This window comes from Ovis aries, chromosome 22, assembly GCF_016772045.2.
Source record: "Ovis aries strain OAR_USU_Benz2616 breed Rambouillet chromosome 22, ARS-UI_Ramb_v3.0, whole genome shotgun sequence".
In the NCBI taxonomy this organism is placed as follows: domain Eukaryota; kingdom Metazoa; phylum Chordata; class Mammalia; order Artiodactyla; family Bovidae; genus Ovis; species Ovis aries.
This window is the reverse complement of record NC_056075.1, coordinates 23,933,928-23,948,356: the sequence shown is the minus strand read 5'-3', so window position 1 is coordinate 23,948,356 and position 14,429 is coordinate 23,933,928. Positions and strand designations below refer to the sequence as shown.

Here is a 14,429-nt window from a genome sequence, read left to right as displayed (position 1 = left end):
TGCCTCTGCTCTTTCTAAATATCTATCTTTCACAGGTAGCTCTACGCTTTCCCCTTCCAGGTAGACCTCCCCACCCACGTCAACCCACTCTGACCTCCCTTTTCTGGGGAAGATCCCCACAGCATGTCCTTTTGACCAGGCTTTGTAGCACCTAATCACAGGGTGACTTGCGTGTTTTCTTTTGCTGGGTTTTTGTCTTGTATCTCCAACTAGATGGTATGGCCTGTCAAGGCAGAACTGTGCTTCCCTCCACTTTTGCTCAGATGCAAGGCTGTGTCTCTAGTAACTCCTCAGTTAAGACACTGGTGGATGAGTGGGTGGATGGATGGATGGATGGATGGATGGATGGACAGATAGACACATGCCCTTGGAGAGAGATAGGGAAGGCCTCCAAACATGGAAGACCCTCCTTGCCCTTCTCTCTGGGGATTCCATGGTGGAACCCCATCACAGACTCTGTCACTGTGCTTTCACCATTCCCCACCCTCCCTCTCCTCCACAGACTGCATGCCAGTCCCATCTGGGTGGGACACCTGGGAGTACGCACACTCTTTGTTTTCCGGGTCCTGAGCTGGCACCACGGACGATAGAGCCAGGCTCCTCCAAAGCCCATGCTGGTGAGGGGCCAGGCAATACTTCCTCCACCCTGGCTGCTGTCCATACTCCAGACTCTGCCCCTCTTGTGAACCCAGGCTGTTGGCCAGGCCCCACACGCCCGATGCCATTCTAAGAGCTTTGTGCGTGATCCCAGGTAATCCCCACAACAACGGCAGATGTAGGCACTAATTTCATCCCTTTTGACAAATGAAGGTACGGAGAGGTTAAGAAACTTGCCTCTGTCACAAAGTGGTGTCTGAACCAGGCTCAAGCCTGCTCACACTCCTAACCCTCTGCTGGAGGCCTGGAGTCGTCCCTGGGCTGGAGACACGCTCAGGGCCTTTGCCAGAGTGGTAAGTCCAGTCTTCGTGAGCAGACAGACAGACAGATGGGGCTTTGTCCTTCTGCTATGGACAGAGCGGCAGCAGAGACCCTCTGGGGTGTTCAAGAGACTAGCACAAGACCTTGGAGGTTTCTGGGTCTGCAATTGCCTGGCATGGGCCTCTCTGGGACACAGCCTGGGGTTGGGGGGACCTCTTCCCTCCCCAGGAATTCAGCTTTTTCGCCTGGGGCAGGAATTCCGGCTTCTCTGGACTGTCCACATGGCACAATGGGGCCCATTCTCAGAACCCTGGAGCAAACAGGCCCTGCGGAGAAAGGATGGATTCTTGTTGGACACAAGGGCCCTCAGTGCCATGATTTAGACCAGGGCACACATGGGGGCAAAGAACAGATTCATGCCCCCAGCCAACCCCCGTCTGTCATCCCTAGAGGTCGCTGCCCCTTAACACCATTCCGTGCAAGGGCTCTCAAAAGCCAGCACAGAAGCCCAGCTGGGGCTCCATGGGTTAGAAAGCTCCAGTTCTCCAGAGCCTCCTCGCTCGGCCTCTGGAGACACATTTGCTGTCTCCGTGTTTTGGTTTTACAAAGAAGAGTTAACAGCTCCTGAGGACAGTCAGAGAGGCCCCCTTACATGGATGGGGAAACTGAGGGCTTGAGAATTGGCTGGTGTTTCTCAACCTTTTTCTGCCACGGTCAGAAATTTCACATCACAATCCAATACAGACAGACAAGGGGATGAGTAGACAGACATCTGAAGCCAAGGTTCACTGAATGTATTTCATCTTAGCTCTGGGTGACAAGATCATTTTGCCTCTTCTACCTCAGGGGTCTCCAACCCACCCACCACCCACACCCACCCCCAGGCTGCGCAACAGGAGGTGAGTGGCAGATACACCCCTGCCCCTCCCTGCCTGTTGATGGAAACATTGTTTTCCACAAAACCAGTCCCTGCGGTCCAAAAGTTTGGAGATGGCTGTTTTACCTTTTAAACATGCTGGTGAGGACCCACCTAGTTGGTTTCAGAATTCACTCACGGGTCACAACCTGGCATTCAAAAGTGCCAGTTGGAAGTGTCTTGCCCGGGTTTACTGGCCACAGAAGGGCAGGGCCAGGCCCAGAACCACCGGGGGTGGGGGTGGGCGGTGGAGAGGGGGTGTGGACATCCAGGCTCAGAGTCTTTGAAGCCTCTCCTGCCCGCCCCCTAGCTGTCCACCTCAGCCTCTTAACAAAAAACCTTCCCCCAGCCAGGCCCTGACCCTATCACCCCTCCATTCTGAAACCTTCCAGATTTCAGAGCAGGACTTCAAAGCCCTACCCTTCCCCGCGCCTGTCTCTGCCTCCCCCTAGCCTGGCCTTTCCCTGCCTGTCCCTCTGCTCCCCAACCCTCCCCAGGGGTTCAGCTCCTCCTCTTCAGAGCTCCCTGTTCCTGCTTGAACTCTCCCCCTCTCCACCCTCCCCATGGATCCAAACTCCTCTGCTCCTCCAAGGCCCAGCTCACAATTTTCTCCTCCAGGAGGCCACCTTGGATGTCCTATAGCCCTGGGATCTCTGTCTTCTCTGCACCTGGTGGGTAACCTCTCCTGTGACTCTCAGCATGGGCTGTCTCAGAATGTTACCTTTCTTACTGTTCTAGGTAGTTTTATTCCCTTAATTTCACCCCATACTCGCAGGCCAGAAGCACAAGTCATGTGTTTCTCCCACGCCCGCTCAGGCCTTCACAAGGCTGCCTCCTGCAGGAGCCACAAAGTGCTTACTGGTTAACAACAGCAGTCAGAACCATTGCTGCACACCTCAAGGGCTCCACATCACTCCCCTAGCCAGGGTTGCGTACCATCACCCCCCGCACCCCCCCACCGTCCCCATGATCCAATGATCCAGGTCCCACCCACGACCCTAGGACCGCTCGGCTCTCAAGGTCGCCGACAGCCATCTGGCAACCTGCGGTTCCCAGCAGCCGCAGCCCTGCAGACAGGCGTCCTGGGCCAAACAGCCAATGTCAGCCAGCAGACGGGGTGAGAACATCAGGCTGGCACTGCGTGCATGTCCTCCTTTGCCAGGGCACTCACTGACAGGAGCAACAGTGCAGGGGGCAGGGCGGGGGAAGGGGCAGTGGGCAGGGAAGGGCACAGCCCTGCAGCACTCAGAATGCCACAGCCGGGGACTCGGCATCCTTCCACACAGCCGGTCCGCCAGACTGGGCTTTCTCTCCTAGCCTCTCCCTTTGTCTCGGGGGCTCTTCCTGGCTTGGCCTCTCACTCCGGGAACCCTCACCGGCAGGATGGCTGCCTCCTTTCTCCATCTCCTCCTTTCTCCTTTCCTGCTTCTCCTGCCTGTGTGTCCTCTCCTTGCACCCCAGTCCCCGGTGGACCTCGACGTGGGGAGCCCTCTGGGTCAGGATGTCAGTGGAGCTTCATGAGCCCCGGCCAGCCACTTAGGCCCTCAGGACCTCAATCTCCTCATCCACAAAACAGATTAACACCACCTCTGCCCACTTCAGAGCTGCTGCTGCTAAGTCACTTCAGTCGTGTCCAACTCTGTGCGACCCCATAGACGGCAGCCCACCAGGCTCTGCCGTCCCTGGGATTCTCCAGGCACCGCAGGGCAAATATCTGTTCAAGAAAGGGAGGGGAAGTGTGTGCAAAAGCAGGTGCCCCAGACACAGGGCCTGTTAAATGCCTTTCCCGCCCCCTCACTTCAGCCTCTCCCTCTTTTCTGTATCCAGCACCAGCCCCTTCCCTGGAATGTCCGGGGAAGGAGCACAGCATGTCTCACTCACCAAGAGAAATGAAAGGGGCAACCAAAAGGAAAGCTGGCCTCTCTGAGCGCCATTAGCACAATCATTGCTTGGTTCGGGGCTCTGAGCATTTGCTGCTCCTTGGAGGTTAGATGCATTCCAGTACATGAGTCCAGAGTTTGCCAATTCCTGTGGATCAGTGTCACCTTGAAAATGTGGCTGTTTCTAGACGAGCCCTATTCAAACACTGTGTGTACAAACAGGCTTTCCCTTTGTGGACGGCACTTGACAGACAGCCTGGTTTGGTGTCTGAAAGCCTGAAACTGCAGAGTAGTCTGCACTCGCCCCTGCGTGGTACTGTGCCACCAGCATCGTGGTGGGGTCCTTAAGAAGAAGTCCCTTCCTTTGGTTTTAGGGGGTTCTGCAGGGTCCAAGTTCAAACAGGACTTTGCCATTTGGGTAGCAACAGAGGTGGGGTCAGGGCCAGGGGTGAGAAAATAAGCATTTCTATAGCATTTTCTGTGCCGGGCACTATGTGAACCTCTGTAAGAGCACTGTGTGTGTCATGCTCCCCAAATCCTAATGGGTTGCTACAGTTACTGTTCTCCTTCTATACACAGAGAAATAGAGGTTCACGAGCTAAAGGAAGTAGCTCAAGATGACCACCCAGCCAGCAAGTAGCAGAAAGTTGAACTGGAATCTGCTTCCAGCACTTTCCCTCATGCTGCAGACAGCAACATCCTAGGTGAACTGTTTATATCACATAGGCTGCAGAGTGGGAGTTCCCTGTTTAAATAAGGGAAGAGTGTGATGCTGGGTTGGAGGAACCCCACCCTTTTTCTCCAGCCAGGCCTGACCTGAACACCGTCTGGTGATCAACTATCCTGGTTTGTCTGTGACATTCCCAGTTTGAGCTCTGAAAGTCCTGTGTCCCAGTTTTGCCCAGGATGGTTGGTCACTGTGGCCTTGGTCACCCCCGGACCAGTTGCAGAGAAGGCCGAGTGGCCTGACGGAGCCGTGTCAGGACAGCCTGGGAGGCCTTTTCAATTACATTAGCTTCTGGCGGCACTAGAGGGAGACGCCAGCCTCGCCTCCCCTCCCTTTCTCCCTTCCTGTGGCTCCCCGGGAGAGGGTGATTCAGCAGCAAGTCGGAAGCAGGCTAGACTGTGACCTACCGGGAGTGGAATTGCCAGGGGCGTGGGGGCTGTCAGCACCAGCTCCGGGCAAGAACTGAGCAGGGTGGGGAGGTGGGGAGGGGGTCTTGAGTTGGTGGGAAGCTGGACCTCTGACAGAGGGTCTGCTGTGCTGCCCAGGCCAGGACTGATTGCAGGGCAGCAGGAGGCGGGAGATCCCTGTCTCTCCCCACCCCGCCCCATGCCGTGGTATGTGAGCGATGGGGGAGTCCCAGCCACTGGATATCTAAGCTGCTTCTCAGCACATTCAACGGCTAAAAATATGAAATGGCTTTGCTAAAAGGTGCCCAACCGGAAACCTCCAAGAGGTTTCCTATTAGGGCCGCCCCTGCTCAGGCTGGAGGCCAGACCCTGTGGAAGGAGTCCTAGGCCTGCCAGTCCCACCATCCAGCCCCAGCCTGGGCCCCCCATGCCAGGGCCTCGGCCTCCACCCCATTAACCCATGTGCTTCTCAGGCCTCCAGGCCTGGCATTGCCCTCCTCCCCTGCACCCACTGGTGGCAGCATTTGGGGGTTGGTCTTGACCCAGAGAAAGCCCAGGTTCCCAGCCTCCATTCCCAGCCTCACCTACTGTGTGACCTTGAACATGTTGTCCAGCTTCTCTAAGCTTTGCTGTCCTCACCTGCCCAAAAAAGGAGACTACAAGATTCAGGAGTCCTTGAAGGGAAGGGCTCATCCTCTAGTTGAAGGACAGGCTGGCTGGGGTGGGTTGCGGGGAGTGGGCAGGCGTTGTCTGGAAGCTTCGTTGGTACCTCAAGCTCATTGTTCTTACTAAGCAAGATTTTCCTGGGGGTGGCTAGAGTCCCAGCGGAGGTTGTGGTACAGGGGCTGGAGTGCCCCCTGGCACCACTGCTGCCTACAGGGATTTCAGTGATTGAGCGGAGACTGTGCTGGACCTGGGGTTCTCAACCAGCAGCCTTGGGGCGTCGTCCAAGATGCAGACACTATGTTCATCAGGTCAGGGGTGGGGGCCACATCTGAACTTGTAACTCCGGCTCCCCAGATGAACCTGTTGAATGCTCAGGTTGAGAATCGCTGATGGGGCCTGGCACAGAATGGCCTCAGCAGCCGTGAACTATGTCCCTCTCCCACTCCTGAGCCTCGACATGCCCCCGTGACACGGTAATGACCTGCCTGTCTCCCCTTGGGGGCTGTTGACAAGCTCAAAGAGAATCATGGGCAGCGCAGCTGCACAAACAGAGTGGAGAAGATGCAATGACCATCACTGCAAGGAAGCCACGCCCCCCCATCTGGTCTGCTGGCCGCCAGGGGATGGGCAGTGGGCCACTGTGGTCCCCGGGCCAGAGGCTTCTCCTGCAGGACCAGCTGGGAGGTGGTGGGGCAGGGAAGGGGAGCTGATCCTGGCCCTCCACTCTCTGCCCTTCCTCAGGCCGTACCCAGCAATAAGGCCTGAGAAACAAAGTCTCTCCTTGGGAGATGCAAGTCTGCTGGGCTGGACGTAGCTGCCATGTAACACTCTCCTCCTCCTCACTGGGAATTCTCCCCACAGCAGAGCTTCCGTGGTTACAGCCAGGCACTTCTACACAGGGTCTTCCCCATCTCCATTCTGCCCCAGGGAGCTGACCCTGGCTCTGGCCTTCCTGGACTGACAGGCCGGGGACAGGGACAAATGGGAACTCTCCCACCTGCCTTTTGAAGGCAACAGATTCAGCAGGTTCCCCATTATCCCCCACCCGTGATGCAGTTTCATGGGGACAGGGGAGCTCATAAACCACAGCCCTTCCCCAGCTTGGATGACCCTGTGCAGTGACCAAACCTCATCTGTAAGGTGCGGATGAGAGAACCTCCTTGGTGTGGACGTGAGGATTGAAAGAGGCTCGGAATACTGAGGAGGTTCTCAAACAAGAGGGCTGGTGGGGAGGGGGAAGGGGATGGTATCAGAAATGGAGGTTCCTGGGCCTCAGCCCCAGCATTCCTACTCACAGGCTTCTGTGGAAAACCTACAAGCCTAGGAAACAGGGGTCCCCTCATCCTAGGCTGTGGAGGCAAAGCACCTTGAAGCTTAACAAATGGCCTCAAAGCCCAGGTCACCCCCTAGACCCCCAGGATTGGAGTCTTGGGGAGTCCAAGAAGGTGACTCCTTTCCCAGTGAACCTGCTGTCCTTCCTTCCAGTAGACTCCCTCTTTCCAGCCAGCAGACCTAGCTGCCAGTTCACTTCAACTGAAGCTGGGCAATTGGCATTTTCTTTGATCCCCAGGGAAACGAGCATTTGCCCTGGTCTCCACATAGATCACCATCTAGCCCTACCTGAGCATTTAATAGACCTGTCCTAGGGGCTCTCCTGAGGACTGGTGGATGCAAGGGTGCAGTTCAGTTCAGTTCAGTCACTCAGTCATGTCCGACTCTTTGCAACCCCAAGGACTGCAGCACGCCAGGCCTCCCTGTCCATCACCAACTCCCGGAGTTTACCCAAACTCATGTCCATTGAGTTGGTGATGCCATCCAACCATCTCATCCTCTGTCGTCCCCTTCTCCTCCTGCCTGCAATCTTTCCCAGCATCAGGGTCTTTTCCAATGAGTCAGTTCCTCACATCAGGTGGCCAAAGTATTGGAGTTTCAGCTTCAACATTGGTCCTTCCAATGAACACTTAGGACTGATCTACCCTTAGGATTGACTGGTTGGATCTCCTTGCAGTCCAAGGGACTCTCAAAAGTCTTCTCCAACACCACAGTTCAAAAGCATCAGTTCTTCGGTGCTCAGCTTTCTTTATAGTCCAACTCTCACATCCATACATGACTACTGGAAAAACCATAGCCTTGACTAGATGGACCTTTGTTGGCAAAGTAATATCTCTGCTTTTTAATATTCTGTCTAGATTGGTCATAACTTTCCTTCCAAGGAGTAAGTGTCTCTTAATTTCATGGCTGCAATCACCATCTGCAGTGATTTTGGAGCCCCCCAAAATAAAGTCTGACCCTGTTTCCACTGTTTCCCATCTATTTCCCATGAAATGATGGGACCAGATGCCATGATCTTCATTTTCTGAATGTTGAGCTTTAAGCCAACTTTTTCACTCTCCTCTTTCACTTTCATCAAGAGGCTCTTTAGTTCTTCGCTTTCTGCCATAAGGGTGGTATCATCTGCATATCTGAGGTTATTGATATTTCTCCCAGCAATCTTGATTCCAGCTTGTGCTTCTTCCAGCCTAGCGTTTCTCATGATGTACTCTGCATAGAAGTTAAATAAGCAGGATGACAATATACAGCCTTGACATACTCCTTTTCCTATTTGGAACCAGTCTGTTGTTCCATGTCCAGTTCTAACTGTTGCTTCCTGAGCTGTATACAGATTTCTCAAGAGGCAGGTCAGGTGGTCTGGTATTCCCATCTCTTTCAGAATTTTCCACAGTTTATTGTGATCCACACAGTCAAAGGCTTTGGCGTAGTCAATAAAGCAGAAATAGATGTATTTCTGGAACTCTCTTGCTTTTTCCATGATCCAGTGGATGTTGGCAATTTGATCCCTGGTTCCTCTGCCTTTTCTAAAACCAGCTTGAACATCTGGAAGTTCATGGTTCACGTATTGTTGAAGTCTGGCTTGGAGAATTTTGAGCATGACTTTACTAGTGTGTGAGATAAGTGCAATTGTGCGGTAGTTTGAACATTCTTTGGCATTGCCTTTCTTTGGGATTGGAATGAAAACTGACCTTTTCCAGTTCTGTGGCCACTCACTGCTGAGTTTTCCAAATTTGGCATATTGAATGCAGAACTTTCACAGCATCATCTTTCAGGATTTGAAATAGCTCAACTGGATTTCCATCACCTCCATTAGCTTTGTTTGTAGTGATGCTTCCTAAGGCCCACTTGACTTCACATTCCAGGATGTCTGGCTCTAGGTGAGTGATCACACCATCGTGATCATCTGGGTCGTGAAGATCTTTTTTGTACAGTTCTTCTTTGTATTCTTGCCACCTCTTCTTAGTATCTTCTGCTTCTGTTAGGTCCATACCATTTCTGTCCTTTATTGTACCCATCTTTGCAAGAAAATTTCCCTTGGTATCTCCAATTTTCTTGAAGAGATCTCTAGTCTTTCCCATTCTATTGTTTTCCTCTATTTCTTTGCACTGAACACTGAGGAAGGCTTTCTTAGCTCTCCTTGCTATTCTTTGGAACTCTGCATTCAAATGGGGATATCTTTCCTTTTCTCCTTTGTTTTTCGCCTCTCTTCTTTTCACAGCTATTTGTAAGGCCTCCCAAGACAGCCATTTTACTTTTTTGCAAGGGTGCAGGGAGGGGCTGAAGGCAGGAGCAGGGGCAGGAAGGCGGTGGGGGCAGGACTGGGAGGGAGCCTGTGGCTGAGCCTGGGTTAACTCCTTGCTGGAGGGCAGAGCAGGCTCCAGGCTGGAGCAGACCAGGGCAGGTAAAGCTGTTAACAGACTTCCCAGGTGACACAGTGGTAAGAATCCACCTGCCTATGCAGGAGACTCAGGTTCGATCCCTGGGTCAGGAAGATCAGCTGGAGTAGGAAATGGCAACCTGCTCCAGTATTCTTGCCTGGTAAATTCCATGAACAGAGGAGCTGGCAGGCTACAGTCTGTTACATACCTCTGGTCCTCCAGCAGTTATTTCTAGCGACAGGATTTGAACCCAGTGCTCACTGGAAGTTTAGCCACCATACCTGGCAGTATGCTCTTTCTACCCGCTGTTGAATTCCCCGGTTCCCAGCCTGAGCCTTTCTGGTCAGCATTAAGCCTACAGTCCCTATTCATCCATCACCACTGCCTGGCCAAGGGGTGCAGTTGGAGGGAACAAGGCACAGTGTGACCTCAGGGACCCATGGGTCTAGGGTGAGGGTGGACTTCCTTCAGAGGGTCACACCTGCAAGGGGAGGATGTCAGGCAAGACAGGTGAAGGAGGTAACATTTCGATCGTGACTTTAAAGGCTGAGTGGGCAAAGCACTGGGAGAGGAGGTTTGGCCCGGGTGGGGAGCGGGCTCCCGGTGGGCTGCAGGGCCTGGGTTCTAGCGACCACTCCCCGGGGCCTCAGTTTCCCTGTTAACAAAGTGCTTGGAAACCTGCCTCGTCCTCCCCCATCGGAGTACCGGGGAAGGTGCCTGGGAAAGGGCGCGAGTGGCCCACCGAGCGGGGGCGGGGCGGGGCGGGGGTGCGGGCGGCGGGGCGGGGCGGGGCGGGGCGGGGCGGGCCGATCGCGCCCGGAGAGGAGGCCGGGCAGGCGGGGGCCCCCGCGGGCTGGCGCGGCGCGCAGTGCGTGCGGCTGCGGAGCGCGCGGCTCGCCGGCAGCGGGAATCACATGAGCACCGGCCCGCGAGTGCCCTGCAGCCGCAGCGCAGCAGCCTCGCGCCCCCTCACGACCCTAACCATGTCTGTGTGTTGTTGCTTCTTTTTCAGAGACTACGGCAGTTCCAAGAGGAAATCAGGTAAGGGAGCCTCCGGTCGTTCTTCCCTCCAACCTTCCCTTCCGCTTCGTGCACGCGCCTCTCTGACCCTGCGGGGGACTTTCTGGGGGCTTGTCCTCGCCCGTCTGCCCCGTGGTCCTGCTCCCTTTCTGTTGCCCCCATCCCCAGCTCCTGCCGCCTAAGACCTCTGGTACTCGCACCCCCTCCTCCCTCCGCGTCCCTCGGGTTCTCTCCGGTGCTGATGGAAGTGGGAGCATTGAGAGTGGGGGGCCTAAGCCCCCTAGATCCGCGCTACGTGTGCAGGCGGATCCTCCTCCTGGGGCTGCGGGGCCGACTGCTGGGCACTGCTGGGATTTCTCCCTGGGTCCTTACCGCGGTGCGGCAGCCACGGAAGGGTTAATAGAGATGCTGGGTTTTCCCCGTGAGAAGGTGAGACCCGGGAGCAGGGCGTTGGGGGGTGTTGGGGGGGGGCAGGGATCGTGCCCGAGTGACTGTGAGTTTCTAATGCCTGAGGAGCAGCCTTGCCCTTCCTCCCCGGACTGTGAGCGCCTGGTCCACGCTGCGGGGGTGGGGGCTCTGCGCGGTGGCCCTCGGAGACCGGGTGGTAGGGCACTGACCTGCCCCGGCATTGGCCCAGCAGGTGCCAGGGCTCACCCGGAGTTTGCGAAGGGGGTGGAGACAGGGAGCGGCAGGGCAAGTCCTTGGGCGCTGTGTGTGCTGGGCGCTGTCCGCTGGGGTCAGGATTCTCGCGGGGAGGTGGGGGGAGGAACTGGGCAAATGCCTGCACTTGGGCGGGGTGCAGTTAATTGGGGGAGGGTGGTCCCTTGTATTTAGGGATGAGTGTGTACTGGGAGTTGCCGGAGGGAAGGGATTGGAACGACCTGTGTTATTCCTACTTGTGGGGGTGGACAGCCGAGGAGGGCGGTTCTGGCCCTTGCCGGTGTGGGAAGTGTGGAAGAATAGGTGGCTCGCAGTAGCGGCTCACCTTGTGGGCAGGTACTTGTGTCCAGGCGCTTTGAACCCTGGATCAGTAGAGGAATATGCCTCTGTGTGAAAGATGGGCTGTGAATTGGGGTAGCTGTGATTGCATGGTGTGTTTCTGTGTGTGGCTTCCTATGCTTTGTGTGTCTCAGTGTTTGCTTGTATGTTAATTGGGATGAGGAAAGATGTGTCCTATATAGAGGGTGTGGGGGGGGTTGTGTGTGTGCACATGGGGTTTCGTAGTTGTGTGCGCTTGACAGGTGTTCACTTGTTAGCTGTGTGTGCCGGTGTGTTGGCATGTAGCCATTTGTGGGTTGGCGTGTGTGCTTGTGTCCAGCTGTGGGATAAGACGTGCACACATGCCTGTCACCTGGGCAGGGGTGTTCCAGGTGTGCACCGCTGTCTGCCGGGGCATTTCTTCTGTGAACAGGAGGCTGAGGCTGCCTCATGAACGTGAACTGCAGCATCTTCTCCCGGGTCCCTTGTAGCCAGAGCCCCAGGTCGGGGAGCTGGGAAGGAGGGGCAAGCCTGGGAGCAGCGCTAGTGGTAAAGAGCCCGCCTCCCAGTGCAGGAGACTTAAGAGACACTGGTTCGATCCCTAAGTTAGGAAGATCCCCTGGAGGAGGGCATGGCAACCCATTCTAGTATTCATGCCTGGAGAATCCCATGGACAGAGAAGGCTGGAGGGCTAGCGGTCCATAGGGTCTCAAAGAGTCGGACATGACCAAAGTGACTTAGCACCCAGGTACATCCCCTCGTCCCCAAGAAACTTGCCCCGAACCTCAGAGATGCAGTGGCTGGTCGAGCCTGGACTGAGATTCTGGCACCAGTTTCATGCCCTCTCTGCCTCAGTTTCCTCATTCCTTAAAAAAACGGGGAGAATGATGCTCTCTGTCTCACATGTAGAAGATTCAAGAAGTTAACGCAGTAAAGTCCCTAGGAGACAATAACTGCTGGAGAAGCATGATTTATTGTTGTCTTCATCACTTTCTGAAGCCCTGGGACCCCCTGGTGAGTCCCTTCTCTACTCTCAGCCTCAGTTTCCTCCTCCGTAGAGTTGTGGCCTGGGCCAGATAGCCTCCCAGGTGCTCTGCCCTCAATCTCTGAGCCTCAGAGTCTGTGCTGCTTCCTAAGCAAGGCAGGGCCCCACCCAGGGAAAGCTTCCCCGGTTTCTCTGTCTTCCACTCTCAGGCCAGGAAAAGGATGGATGGAGAAATTTAATTTATGCTGCTGTGCTTATCATAATGGCCACTTACTGTCATGGTTAAAAGAGTCAGCTCTGGAGCCAGACGGCAGGAGTTTAGAGTCTGGCTGTTCAGACCTGGGGCATTCCTCCTACCCTGTCTGTGCCTGCCTTCCTTTCTGTAAACTAGGGATACTATTCTTACCACCTTGTAGAGTTAATTTTCTGGGTCAACTTGACTGGGCTGCAGTGCCCAGATATTTTGTCACGCATTATTCTGGATGTTTCTGTGAAGATGTTTTTTGAATGAGATTAACTTTTAAATCAGTGGACCTTGAGTAAAGCAGATTACCCTCCCTAATGTGGGTTGGTCTCATCCGATCAGTTGAAGGCCTTAAGGGAAAGACCGACCTCCCCCAAGCAAGAAGGAATTCTGCCAGCACCTTTGGACTTGAACTGCAGCTTTTCCTTGAGTCTCCAGCCTATATGCCTACCCCCAGCAGATTGTGGGCTCATCAAGGCCCCACAGTCACATGAGCCAATTCCTCCCTCTCTTCTTTCTCTCTCTTTCTCTATCAATAGTCTGTTTTATTTATCTGGAGAATCCTGACTAATACACAGCTCATGGTTATAATGAAAATTACATCAACTTCTATATATAAGTCTGCCTAGAACACTGCCTGCACCCTGGACAGTTCTCCTGAAGTGCTAGCTACTATTATTATTTAGTGAGCACCTAGTACGTACTGGAGGACTTCCCTGGTGGATCAGACGGTAAAGCGTCTGCCTACAATGCGGGAGACCCAGGTTCGATCCCTGGGTCAGGAAGATCCTCTGGTGAAGGAAATGGCAACCCACTCTAGTACTCTTGCCTGGAAAATCCCATGGACAGAGGAGTGTGGTAGGCTACAGTTCATGGGGTTGCAAAGAGTCAGGCATGACTGAGCAACTTCCCTTTTACTATGTACGGGCTACTTTATATATCTATTTCTTTATTTCCTACTCAGAGCCATGTTGCATGGTGGCTCATGGGATTCCCATTTCACAAATGAGAAGCTAAGTCTCCAAGGGTGGCTGCCTGGAGTCTGTGGCAAAGTGGGGGTCTGAGTTCGTGTTTGGAGTTCCACTCTGCTCTGTGATGAAGCTCATGAAGCTTCCCAGGGTGACTCCAGTCAGTGATGTTTGTGTAAAGAACACAAATGCTTGTTGCCTGGCCACCTCTTGTCACACTGTAGTCCCCAAAGCCCCAACTCATCCTCGGAGGATCTCCTGGAGGGATCTCCTATGGAGTGCAGAGCCAGGACTACGAGGCAGACCTGGGTGAACAGGAAGAAAGTGCTCAGACAGAGGGCAGGCTCACAGAGGAGGCAGGACTGGAGACTTTGATACCCAGAAGACAGTGTAGCCTCAAATTCATCTCTGCTCCTTCCCTCCATGGAACCTGCTCCTTCTCACACTTTCTTCCTCCCACCACCCACCCTGTTGCTCAAGCCCAGCATCAAGAAGTCATCCCTGACTCCTCCCTTCCTCTCACCTGCCCACCTGACCTCCACACCCATCCCCTTCTCCCGCCTCCACCATCACATCTGTTAGAAGCCCTCTTCATCCCTCAGAGGACCTCAGCGTCCTCTTCAGCCTGTCTGCTCCCACCGTTGCCCCTCCACACCTTTCTCCATGCCGAAGAGTGAACTCCTCCAAATATGGGTCAAATAAGGTACCTTTCTGAACCCCTGATCCCGGAGAGCCGTATGTGCTCTGGCCCCTGCCTACCGTCCCACCCCGGGCTCCACTCTTGCCCCTGCCCCCTCCTTCCCACCCAGCACTCTCGCACCTGTCACCTTCCATTCCTGAAATGCAGCAGGCTCATTTCTTCACATGGTCTGTGCGCTTGCTGTTCCCCCTGGCCTTAATGCTGTTCCCTGTTCTTGCACATGGCTGGCCCCTTAAGATTTCTGCTCAAAGAAGCTGCCCCATACTCCACTATCTAGCTGCCCACCTCAGGTCACCCTGCTTCTTCCCTG

The 14,429-nt window shown here is 54.6% G+C and overlaps 1 protein-coding gene across 5 annotated transcripts in view; it reads left to right on the top strand.

The window, feature by feature from the left end:
- SH3PXD2A (SH3 and PX domains 2A) overlaps window positions 1-14,429 on the top strand; it is a 255,534-nt gene that overhangs the window by 156,303 nt on the left and 84,802 nt on the right. For 4 of the 5 annotated variants that reach the window (XM_027960561.3, XM_015103404.4, XM_027960560.3 and 1 more), the window contains one exon: window positions 10,237-10,265. In XM_027960561.3, coding sequence (XP_027816362.1) covers window positions 10,237-10,265 — 29 coding nt within the window. Of the gene's footprint in view, window positions 1-10,074; window positions 10,266-14,429 lie in introns of those variants that run through there. The other variant, XM_042238536.2, reaches the window with a different exon arrangement.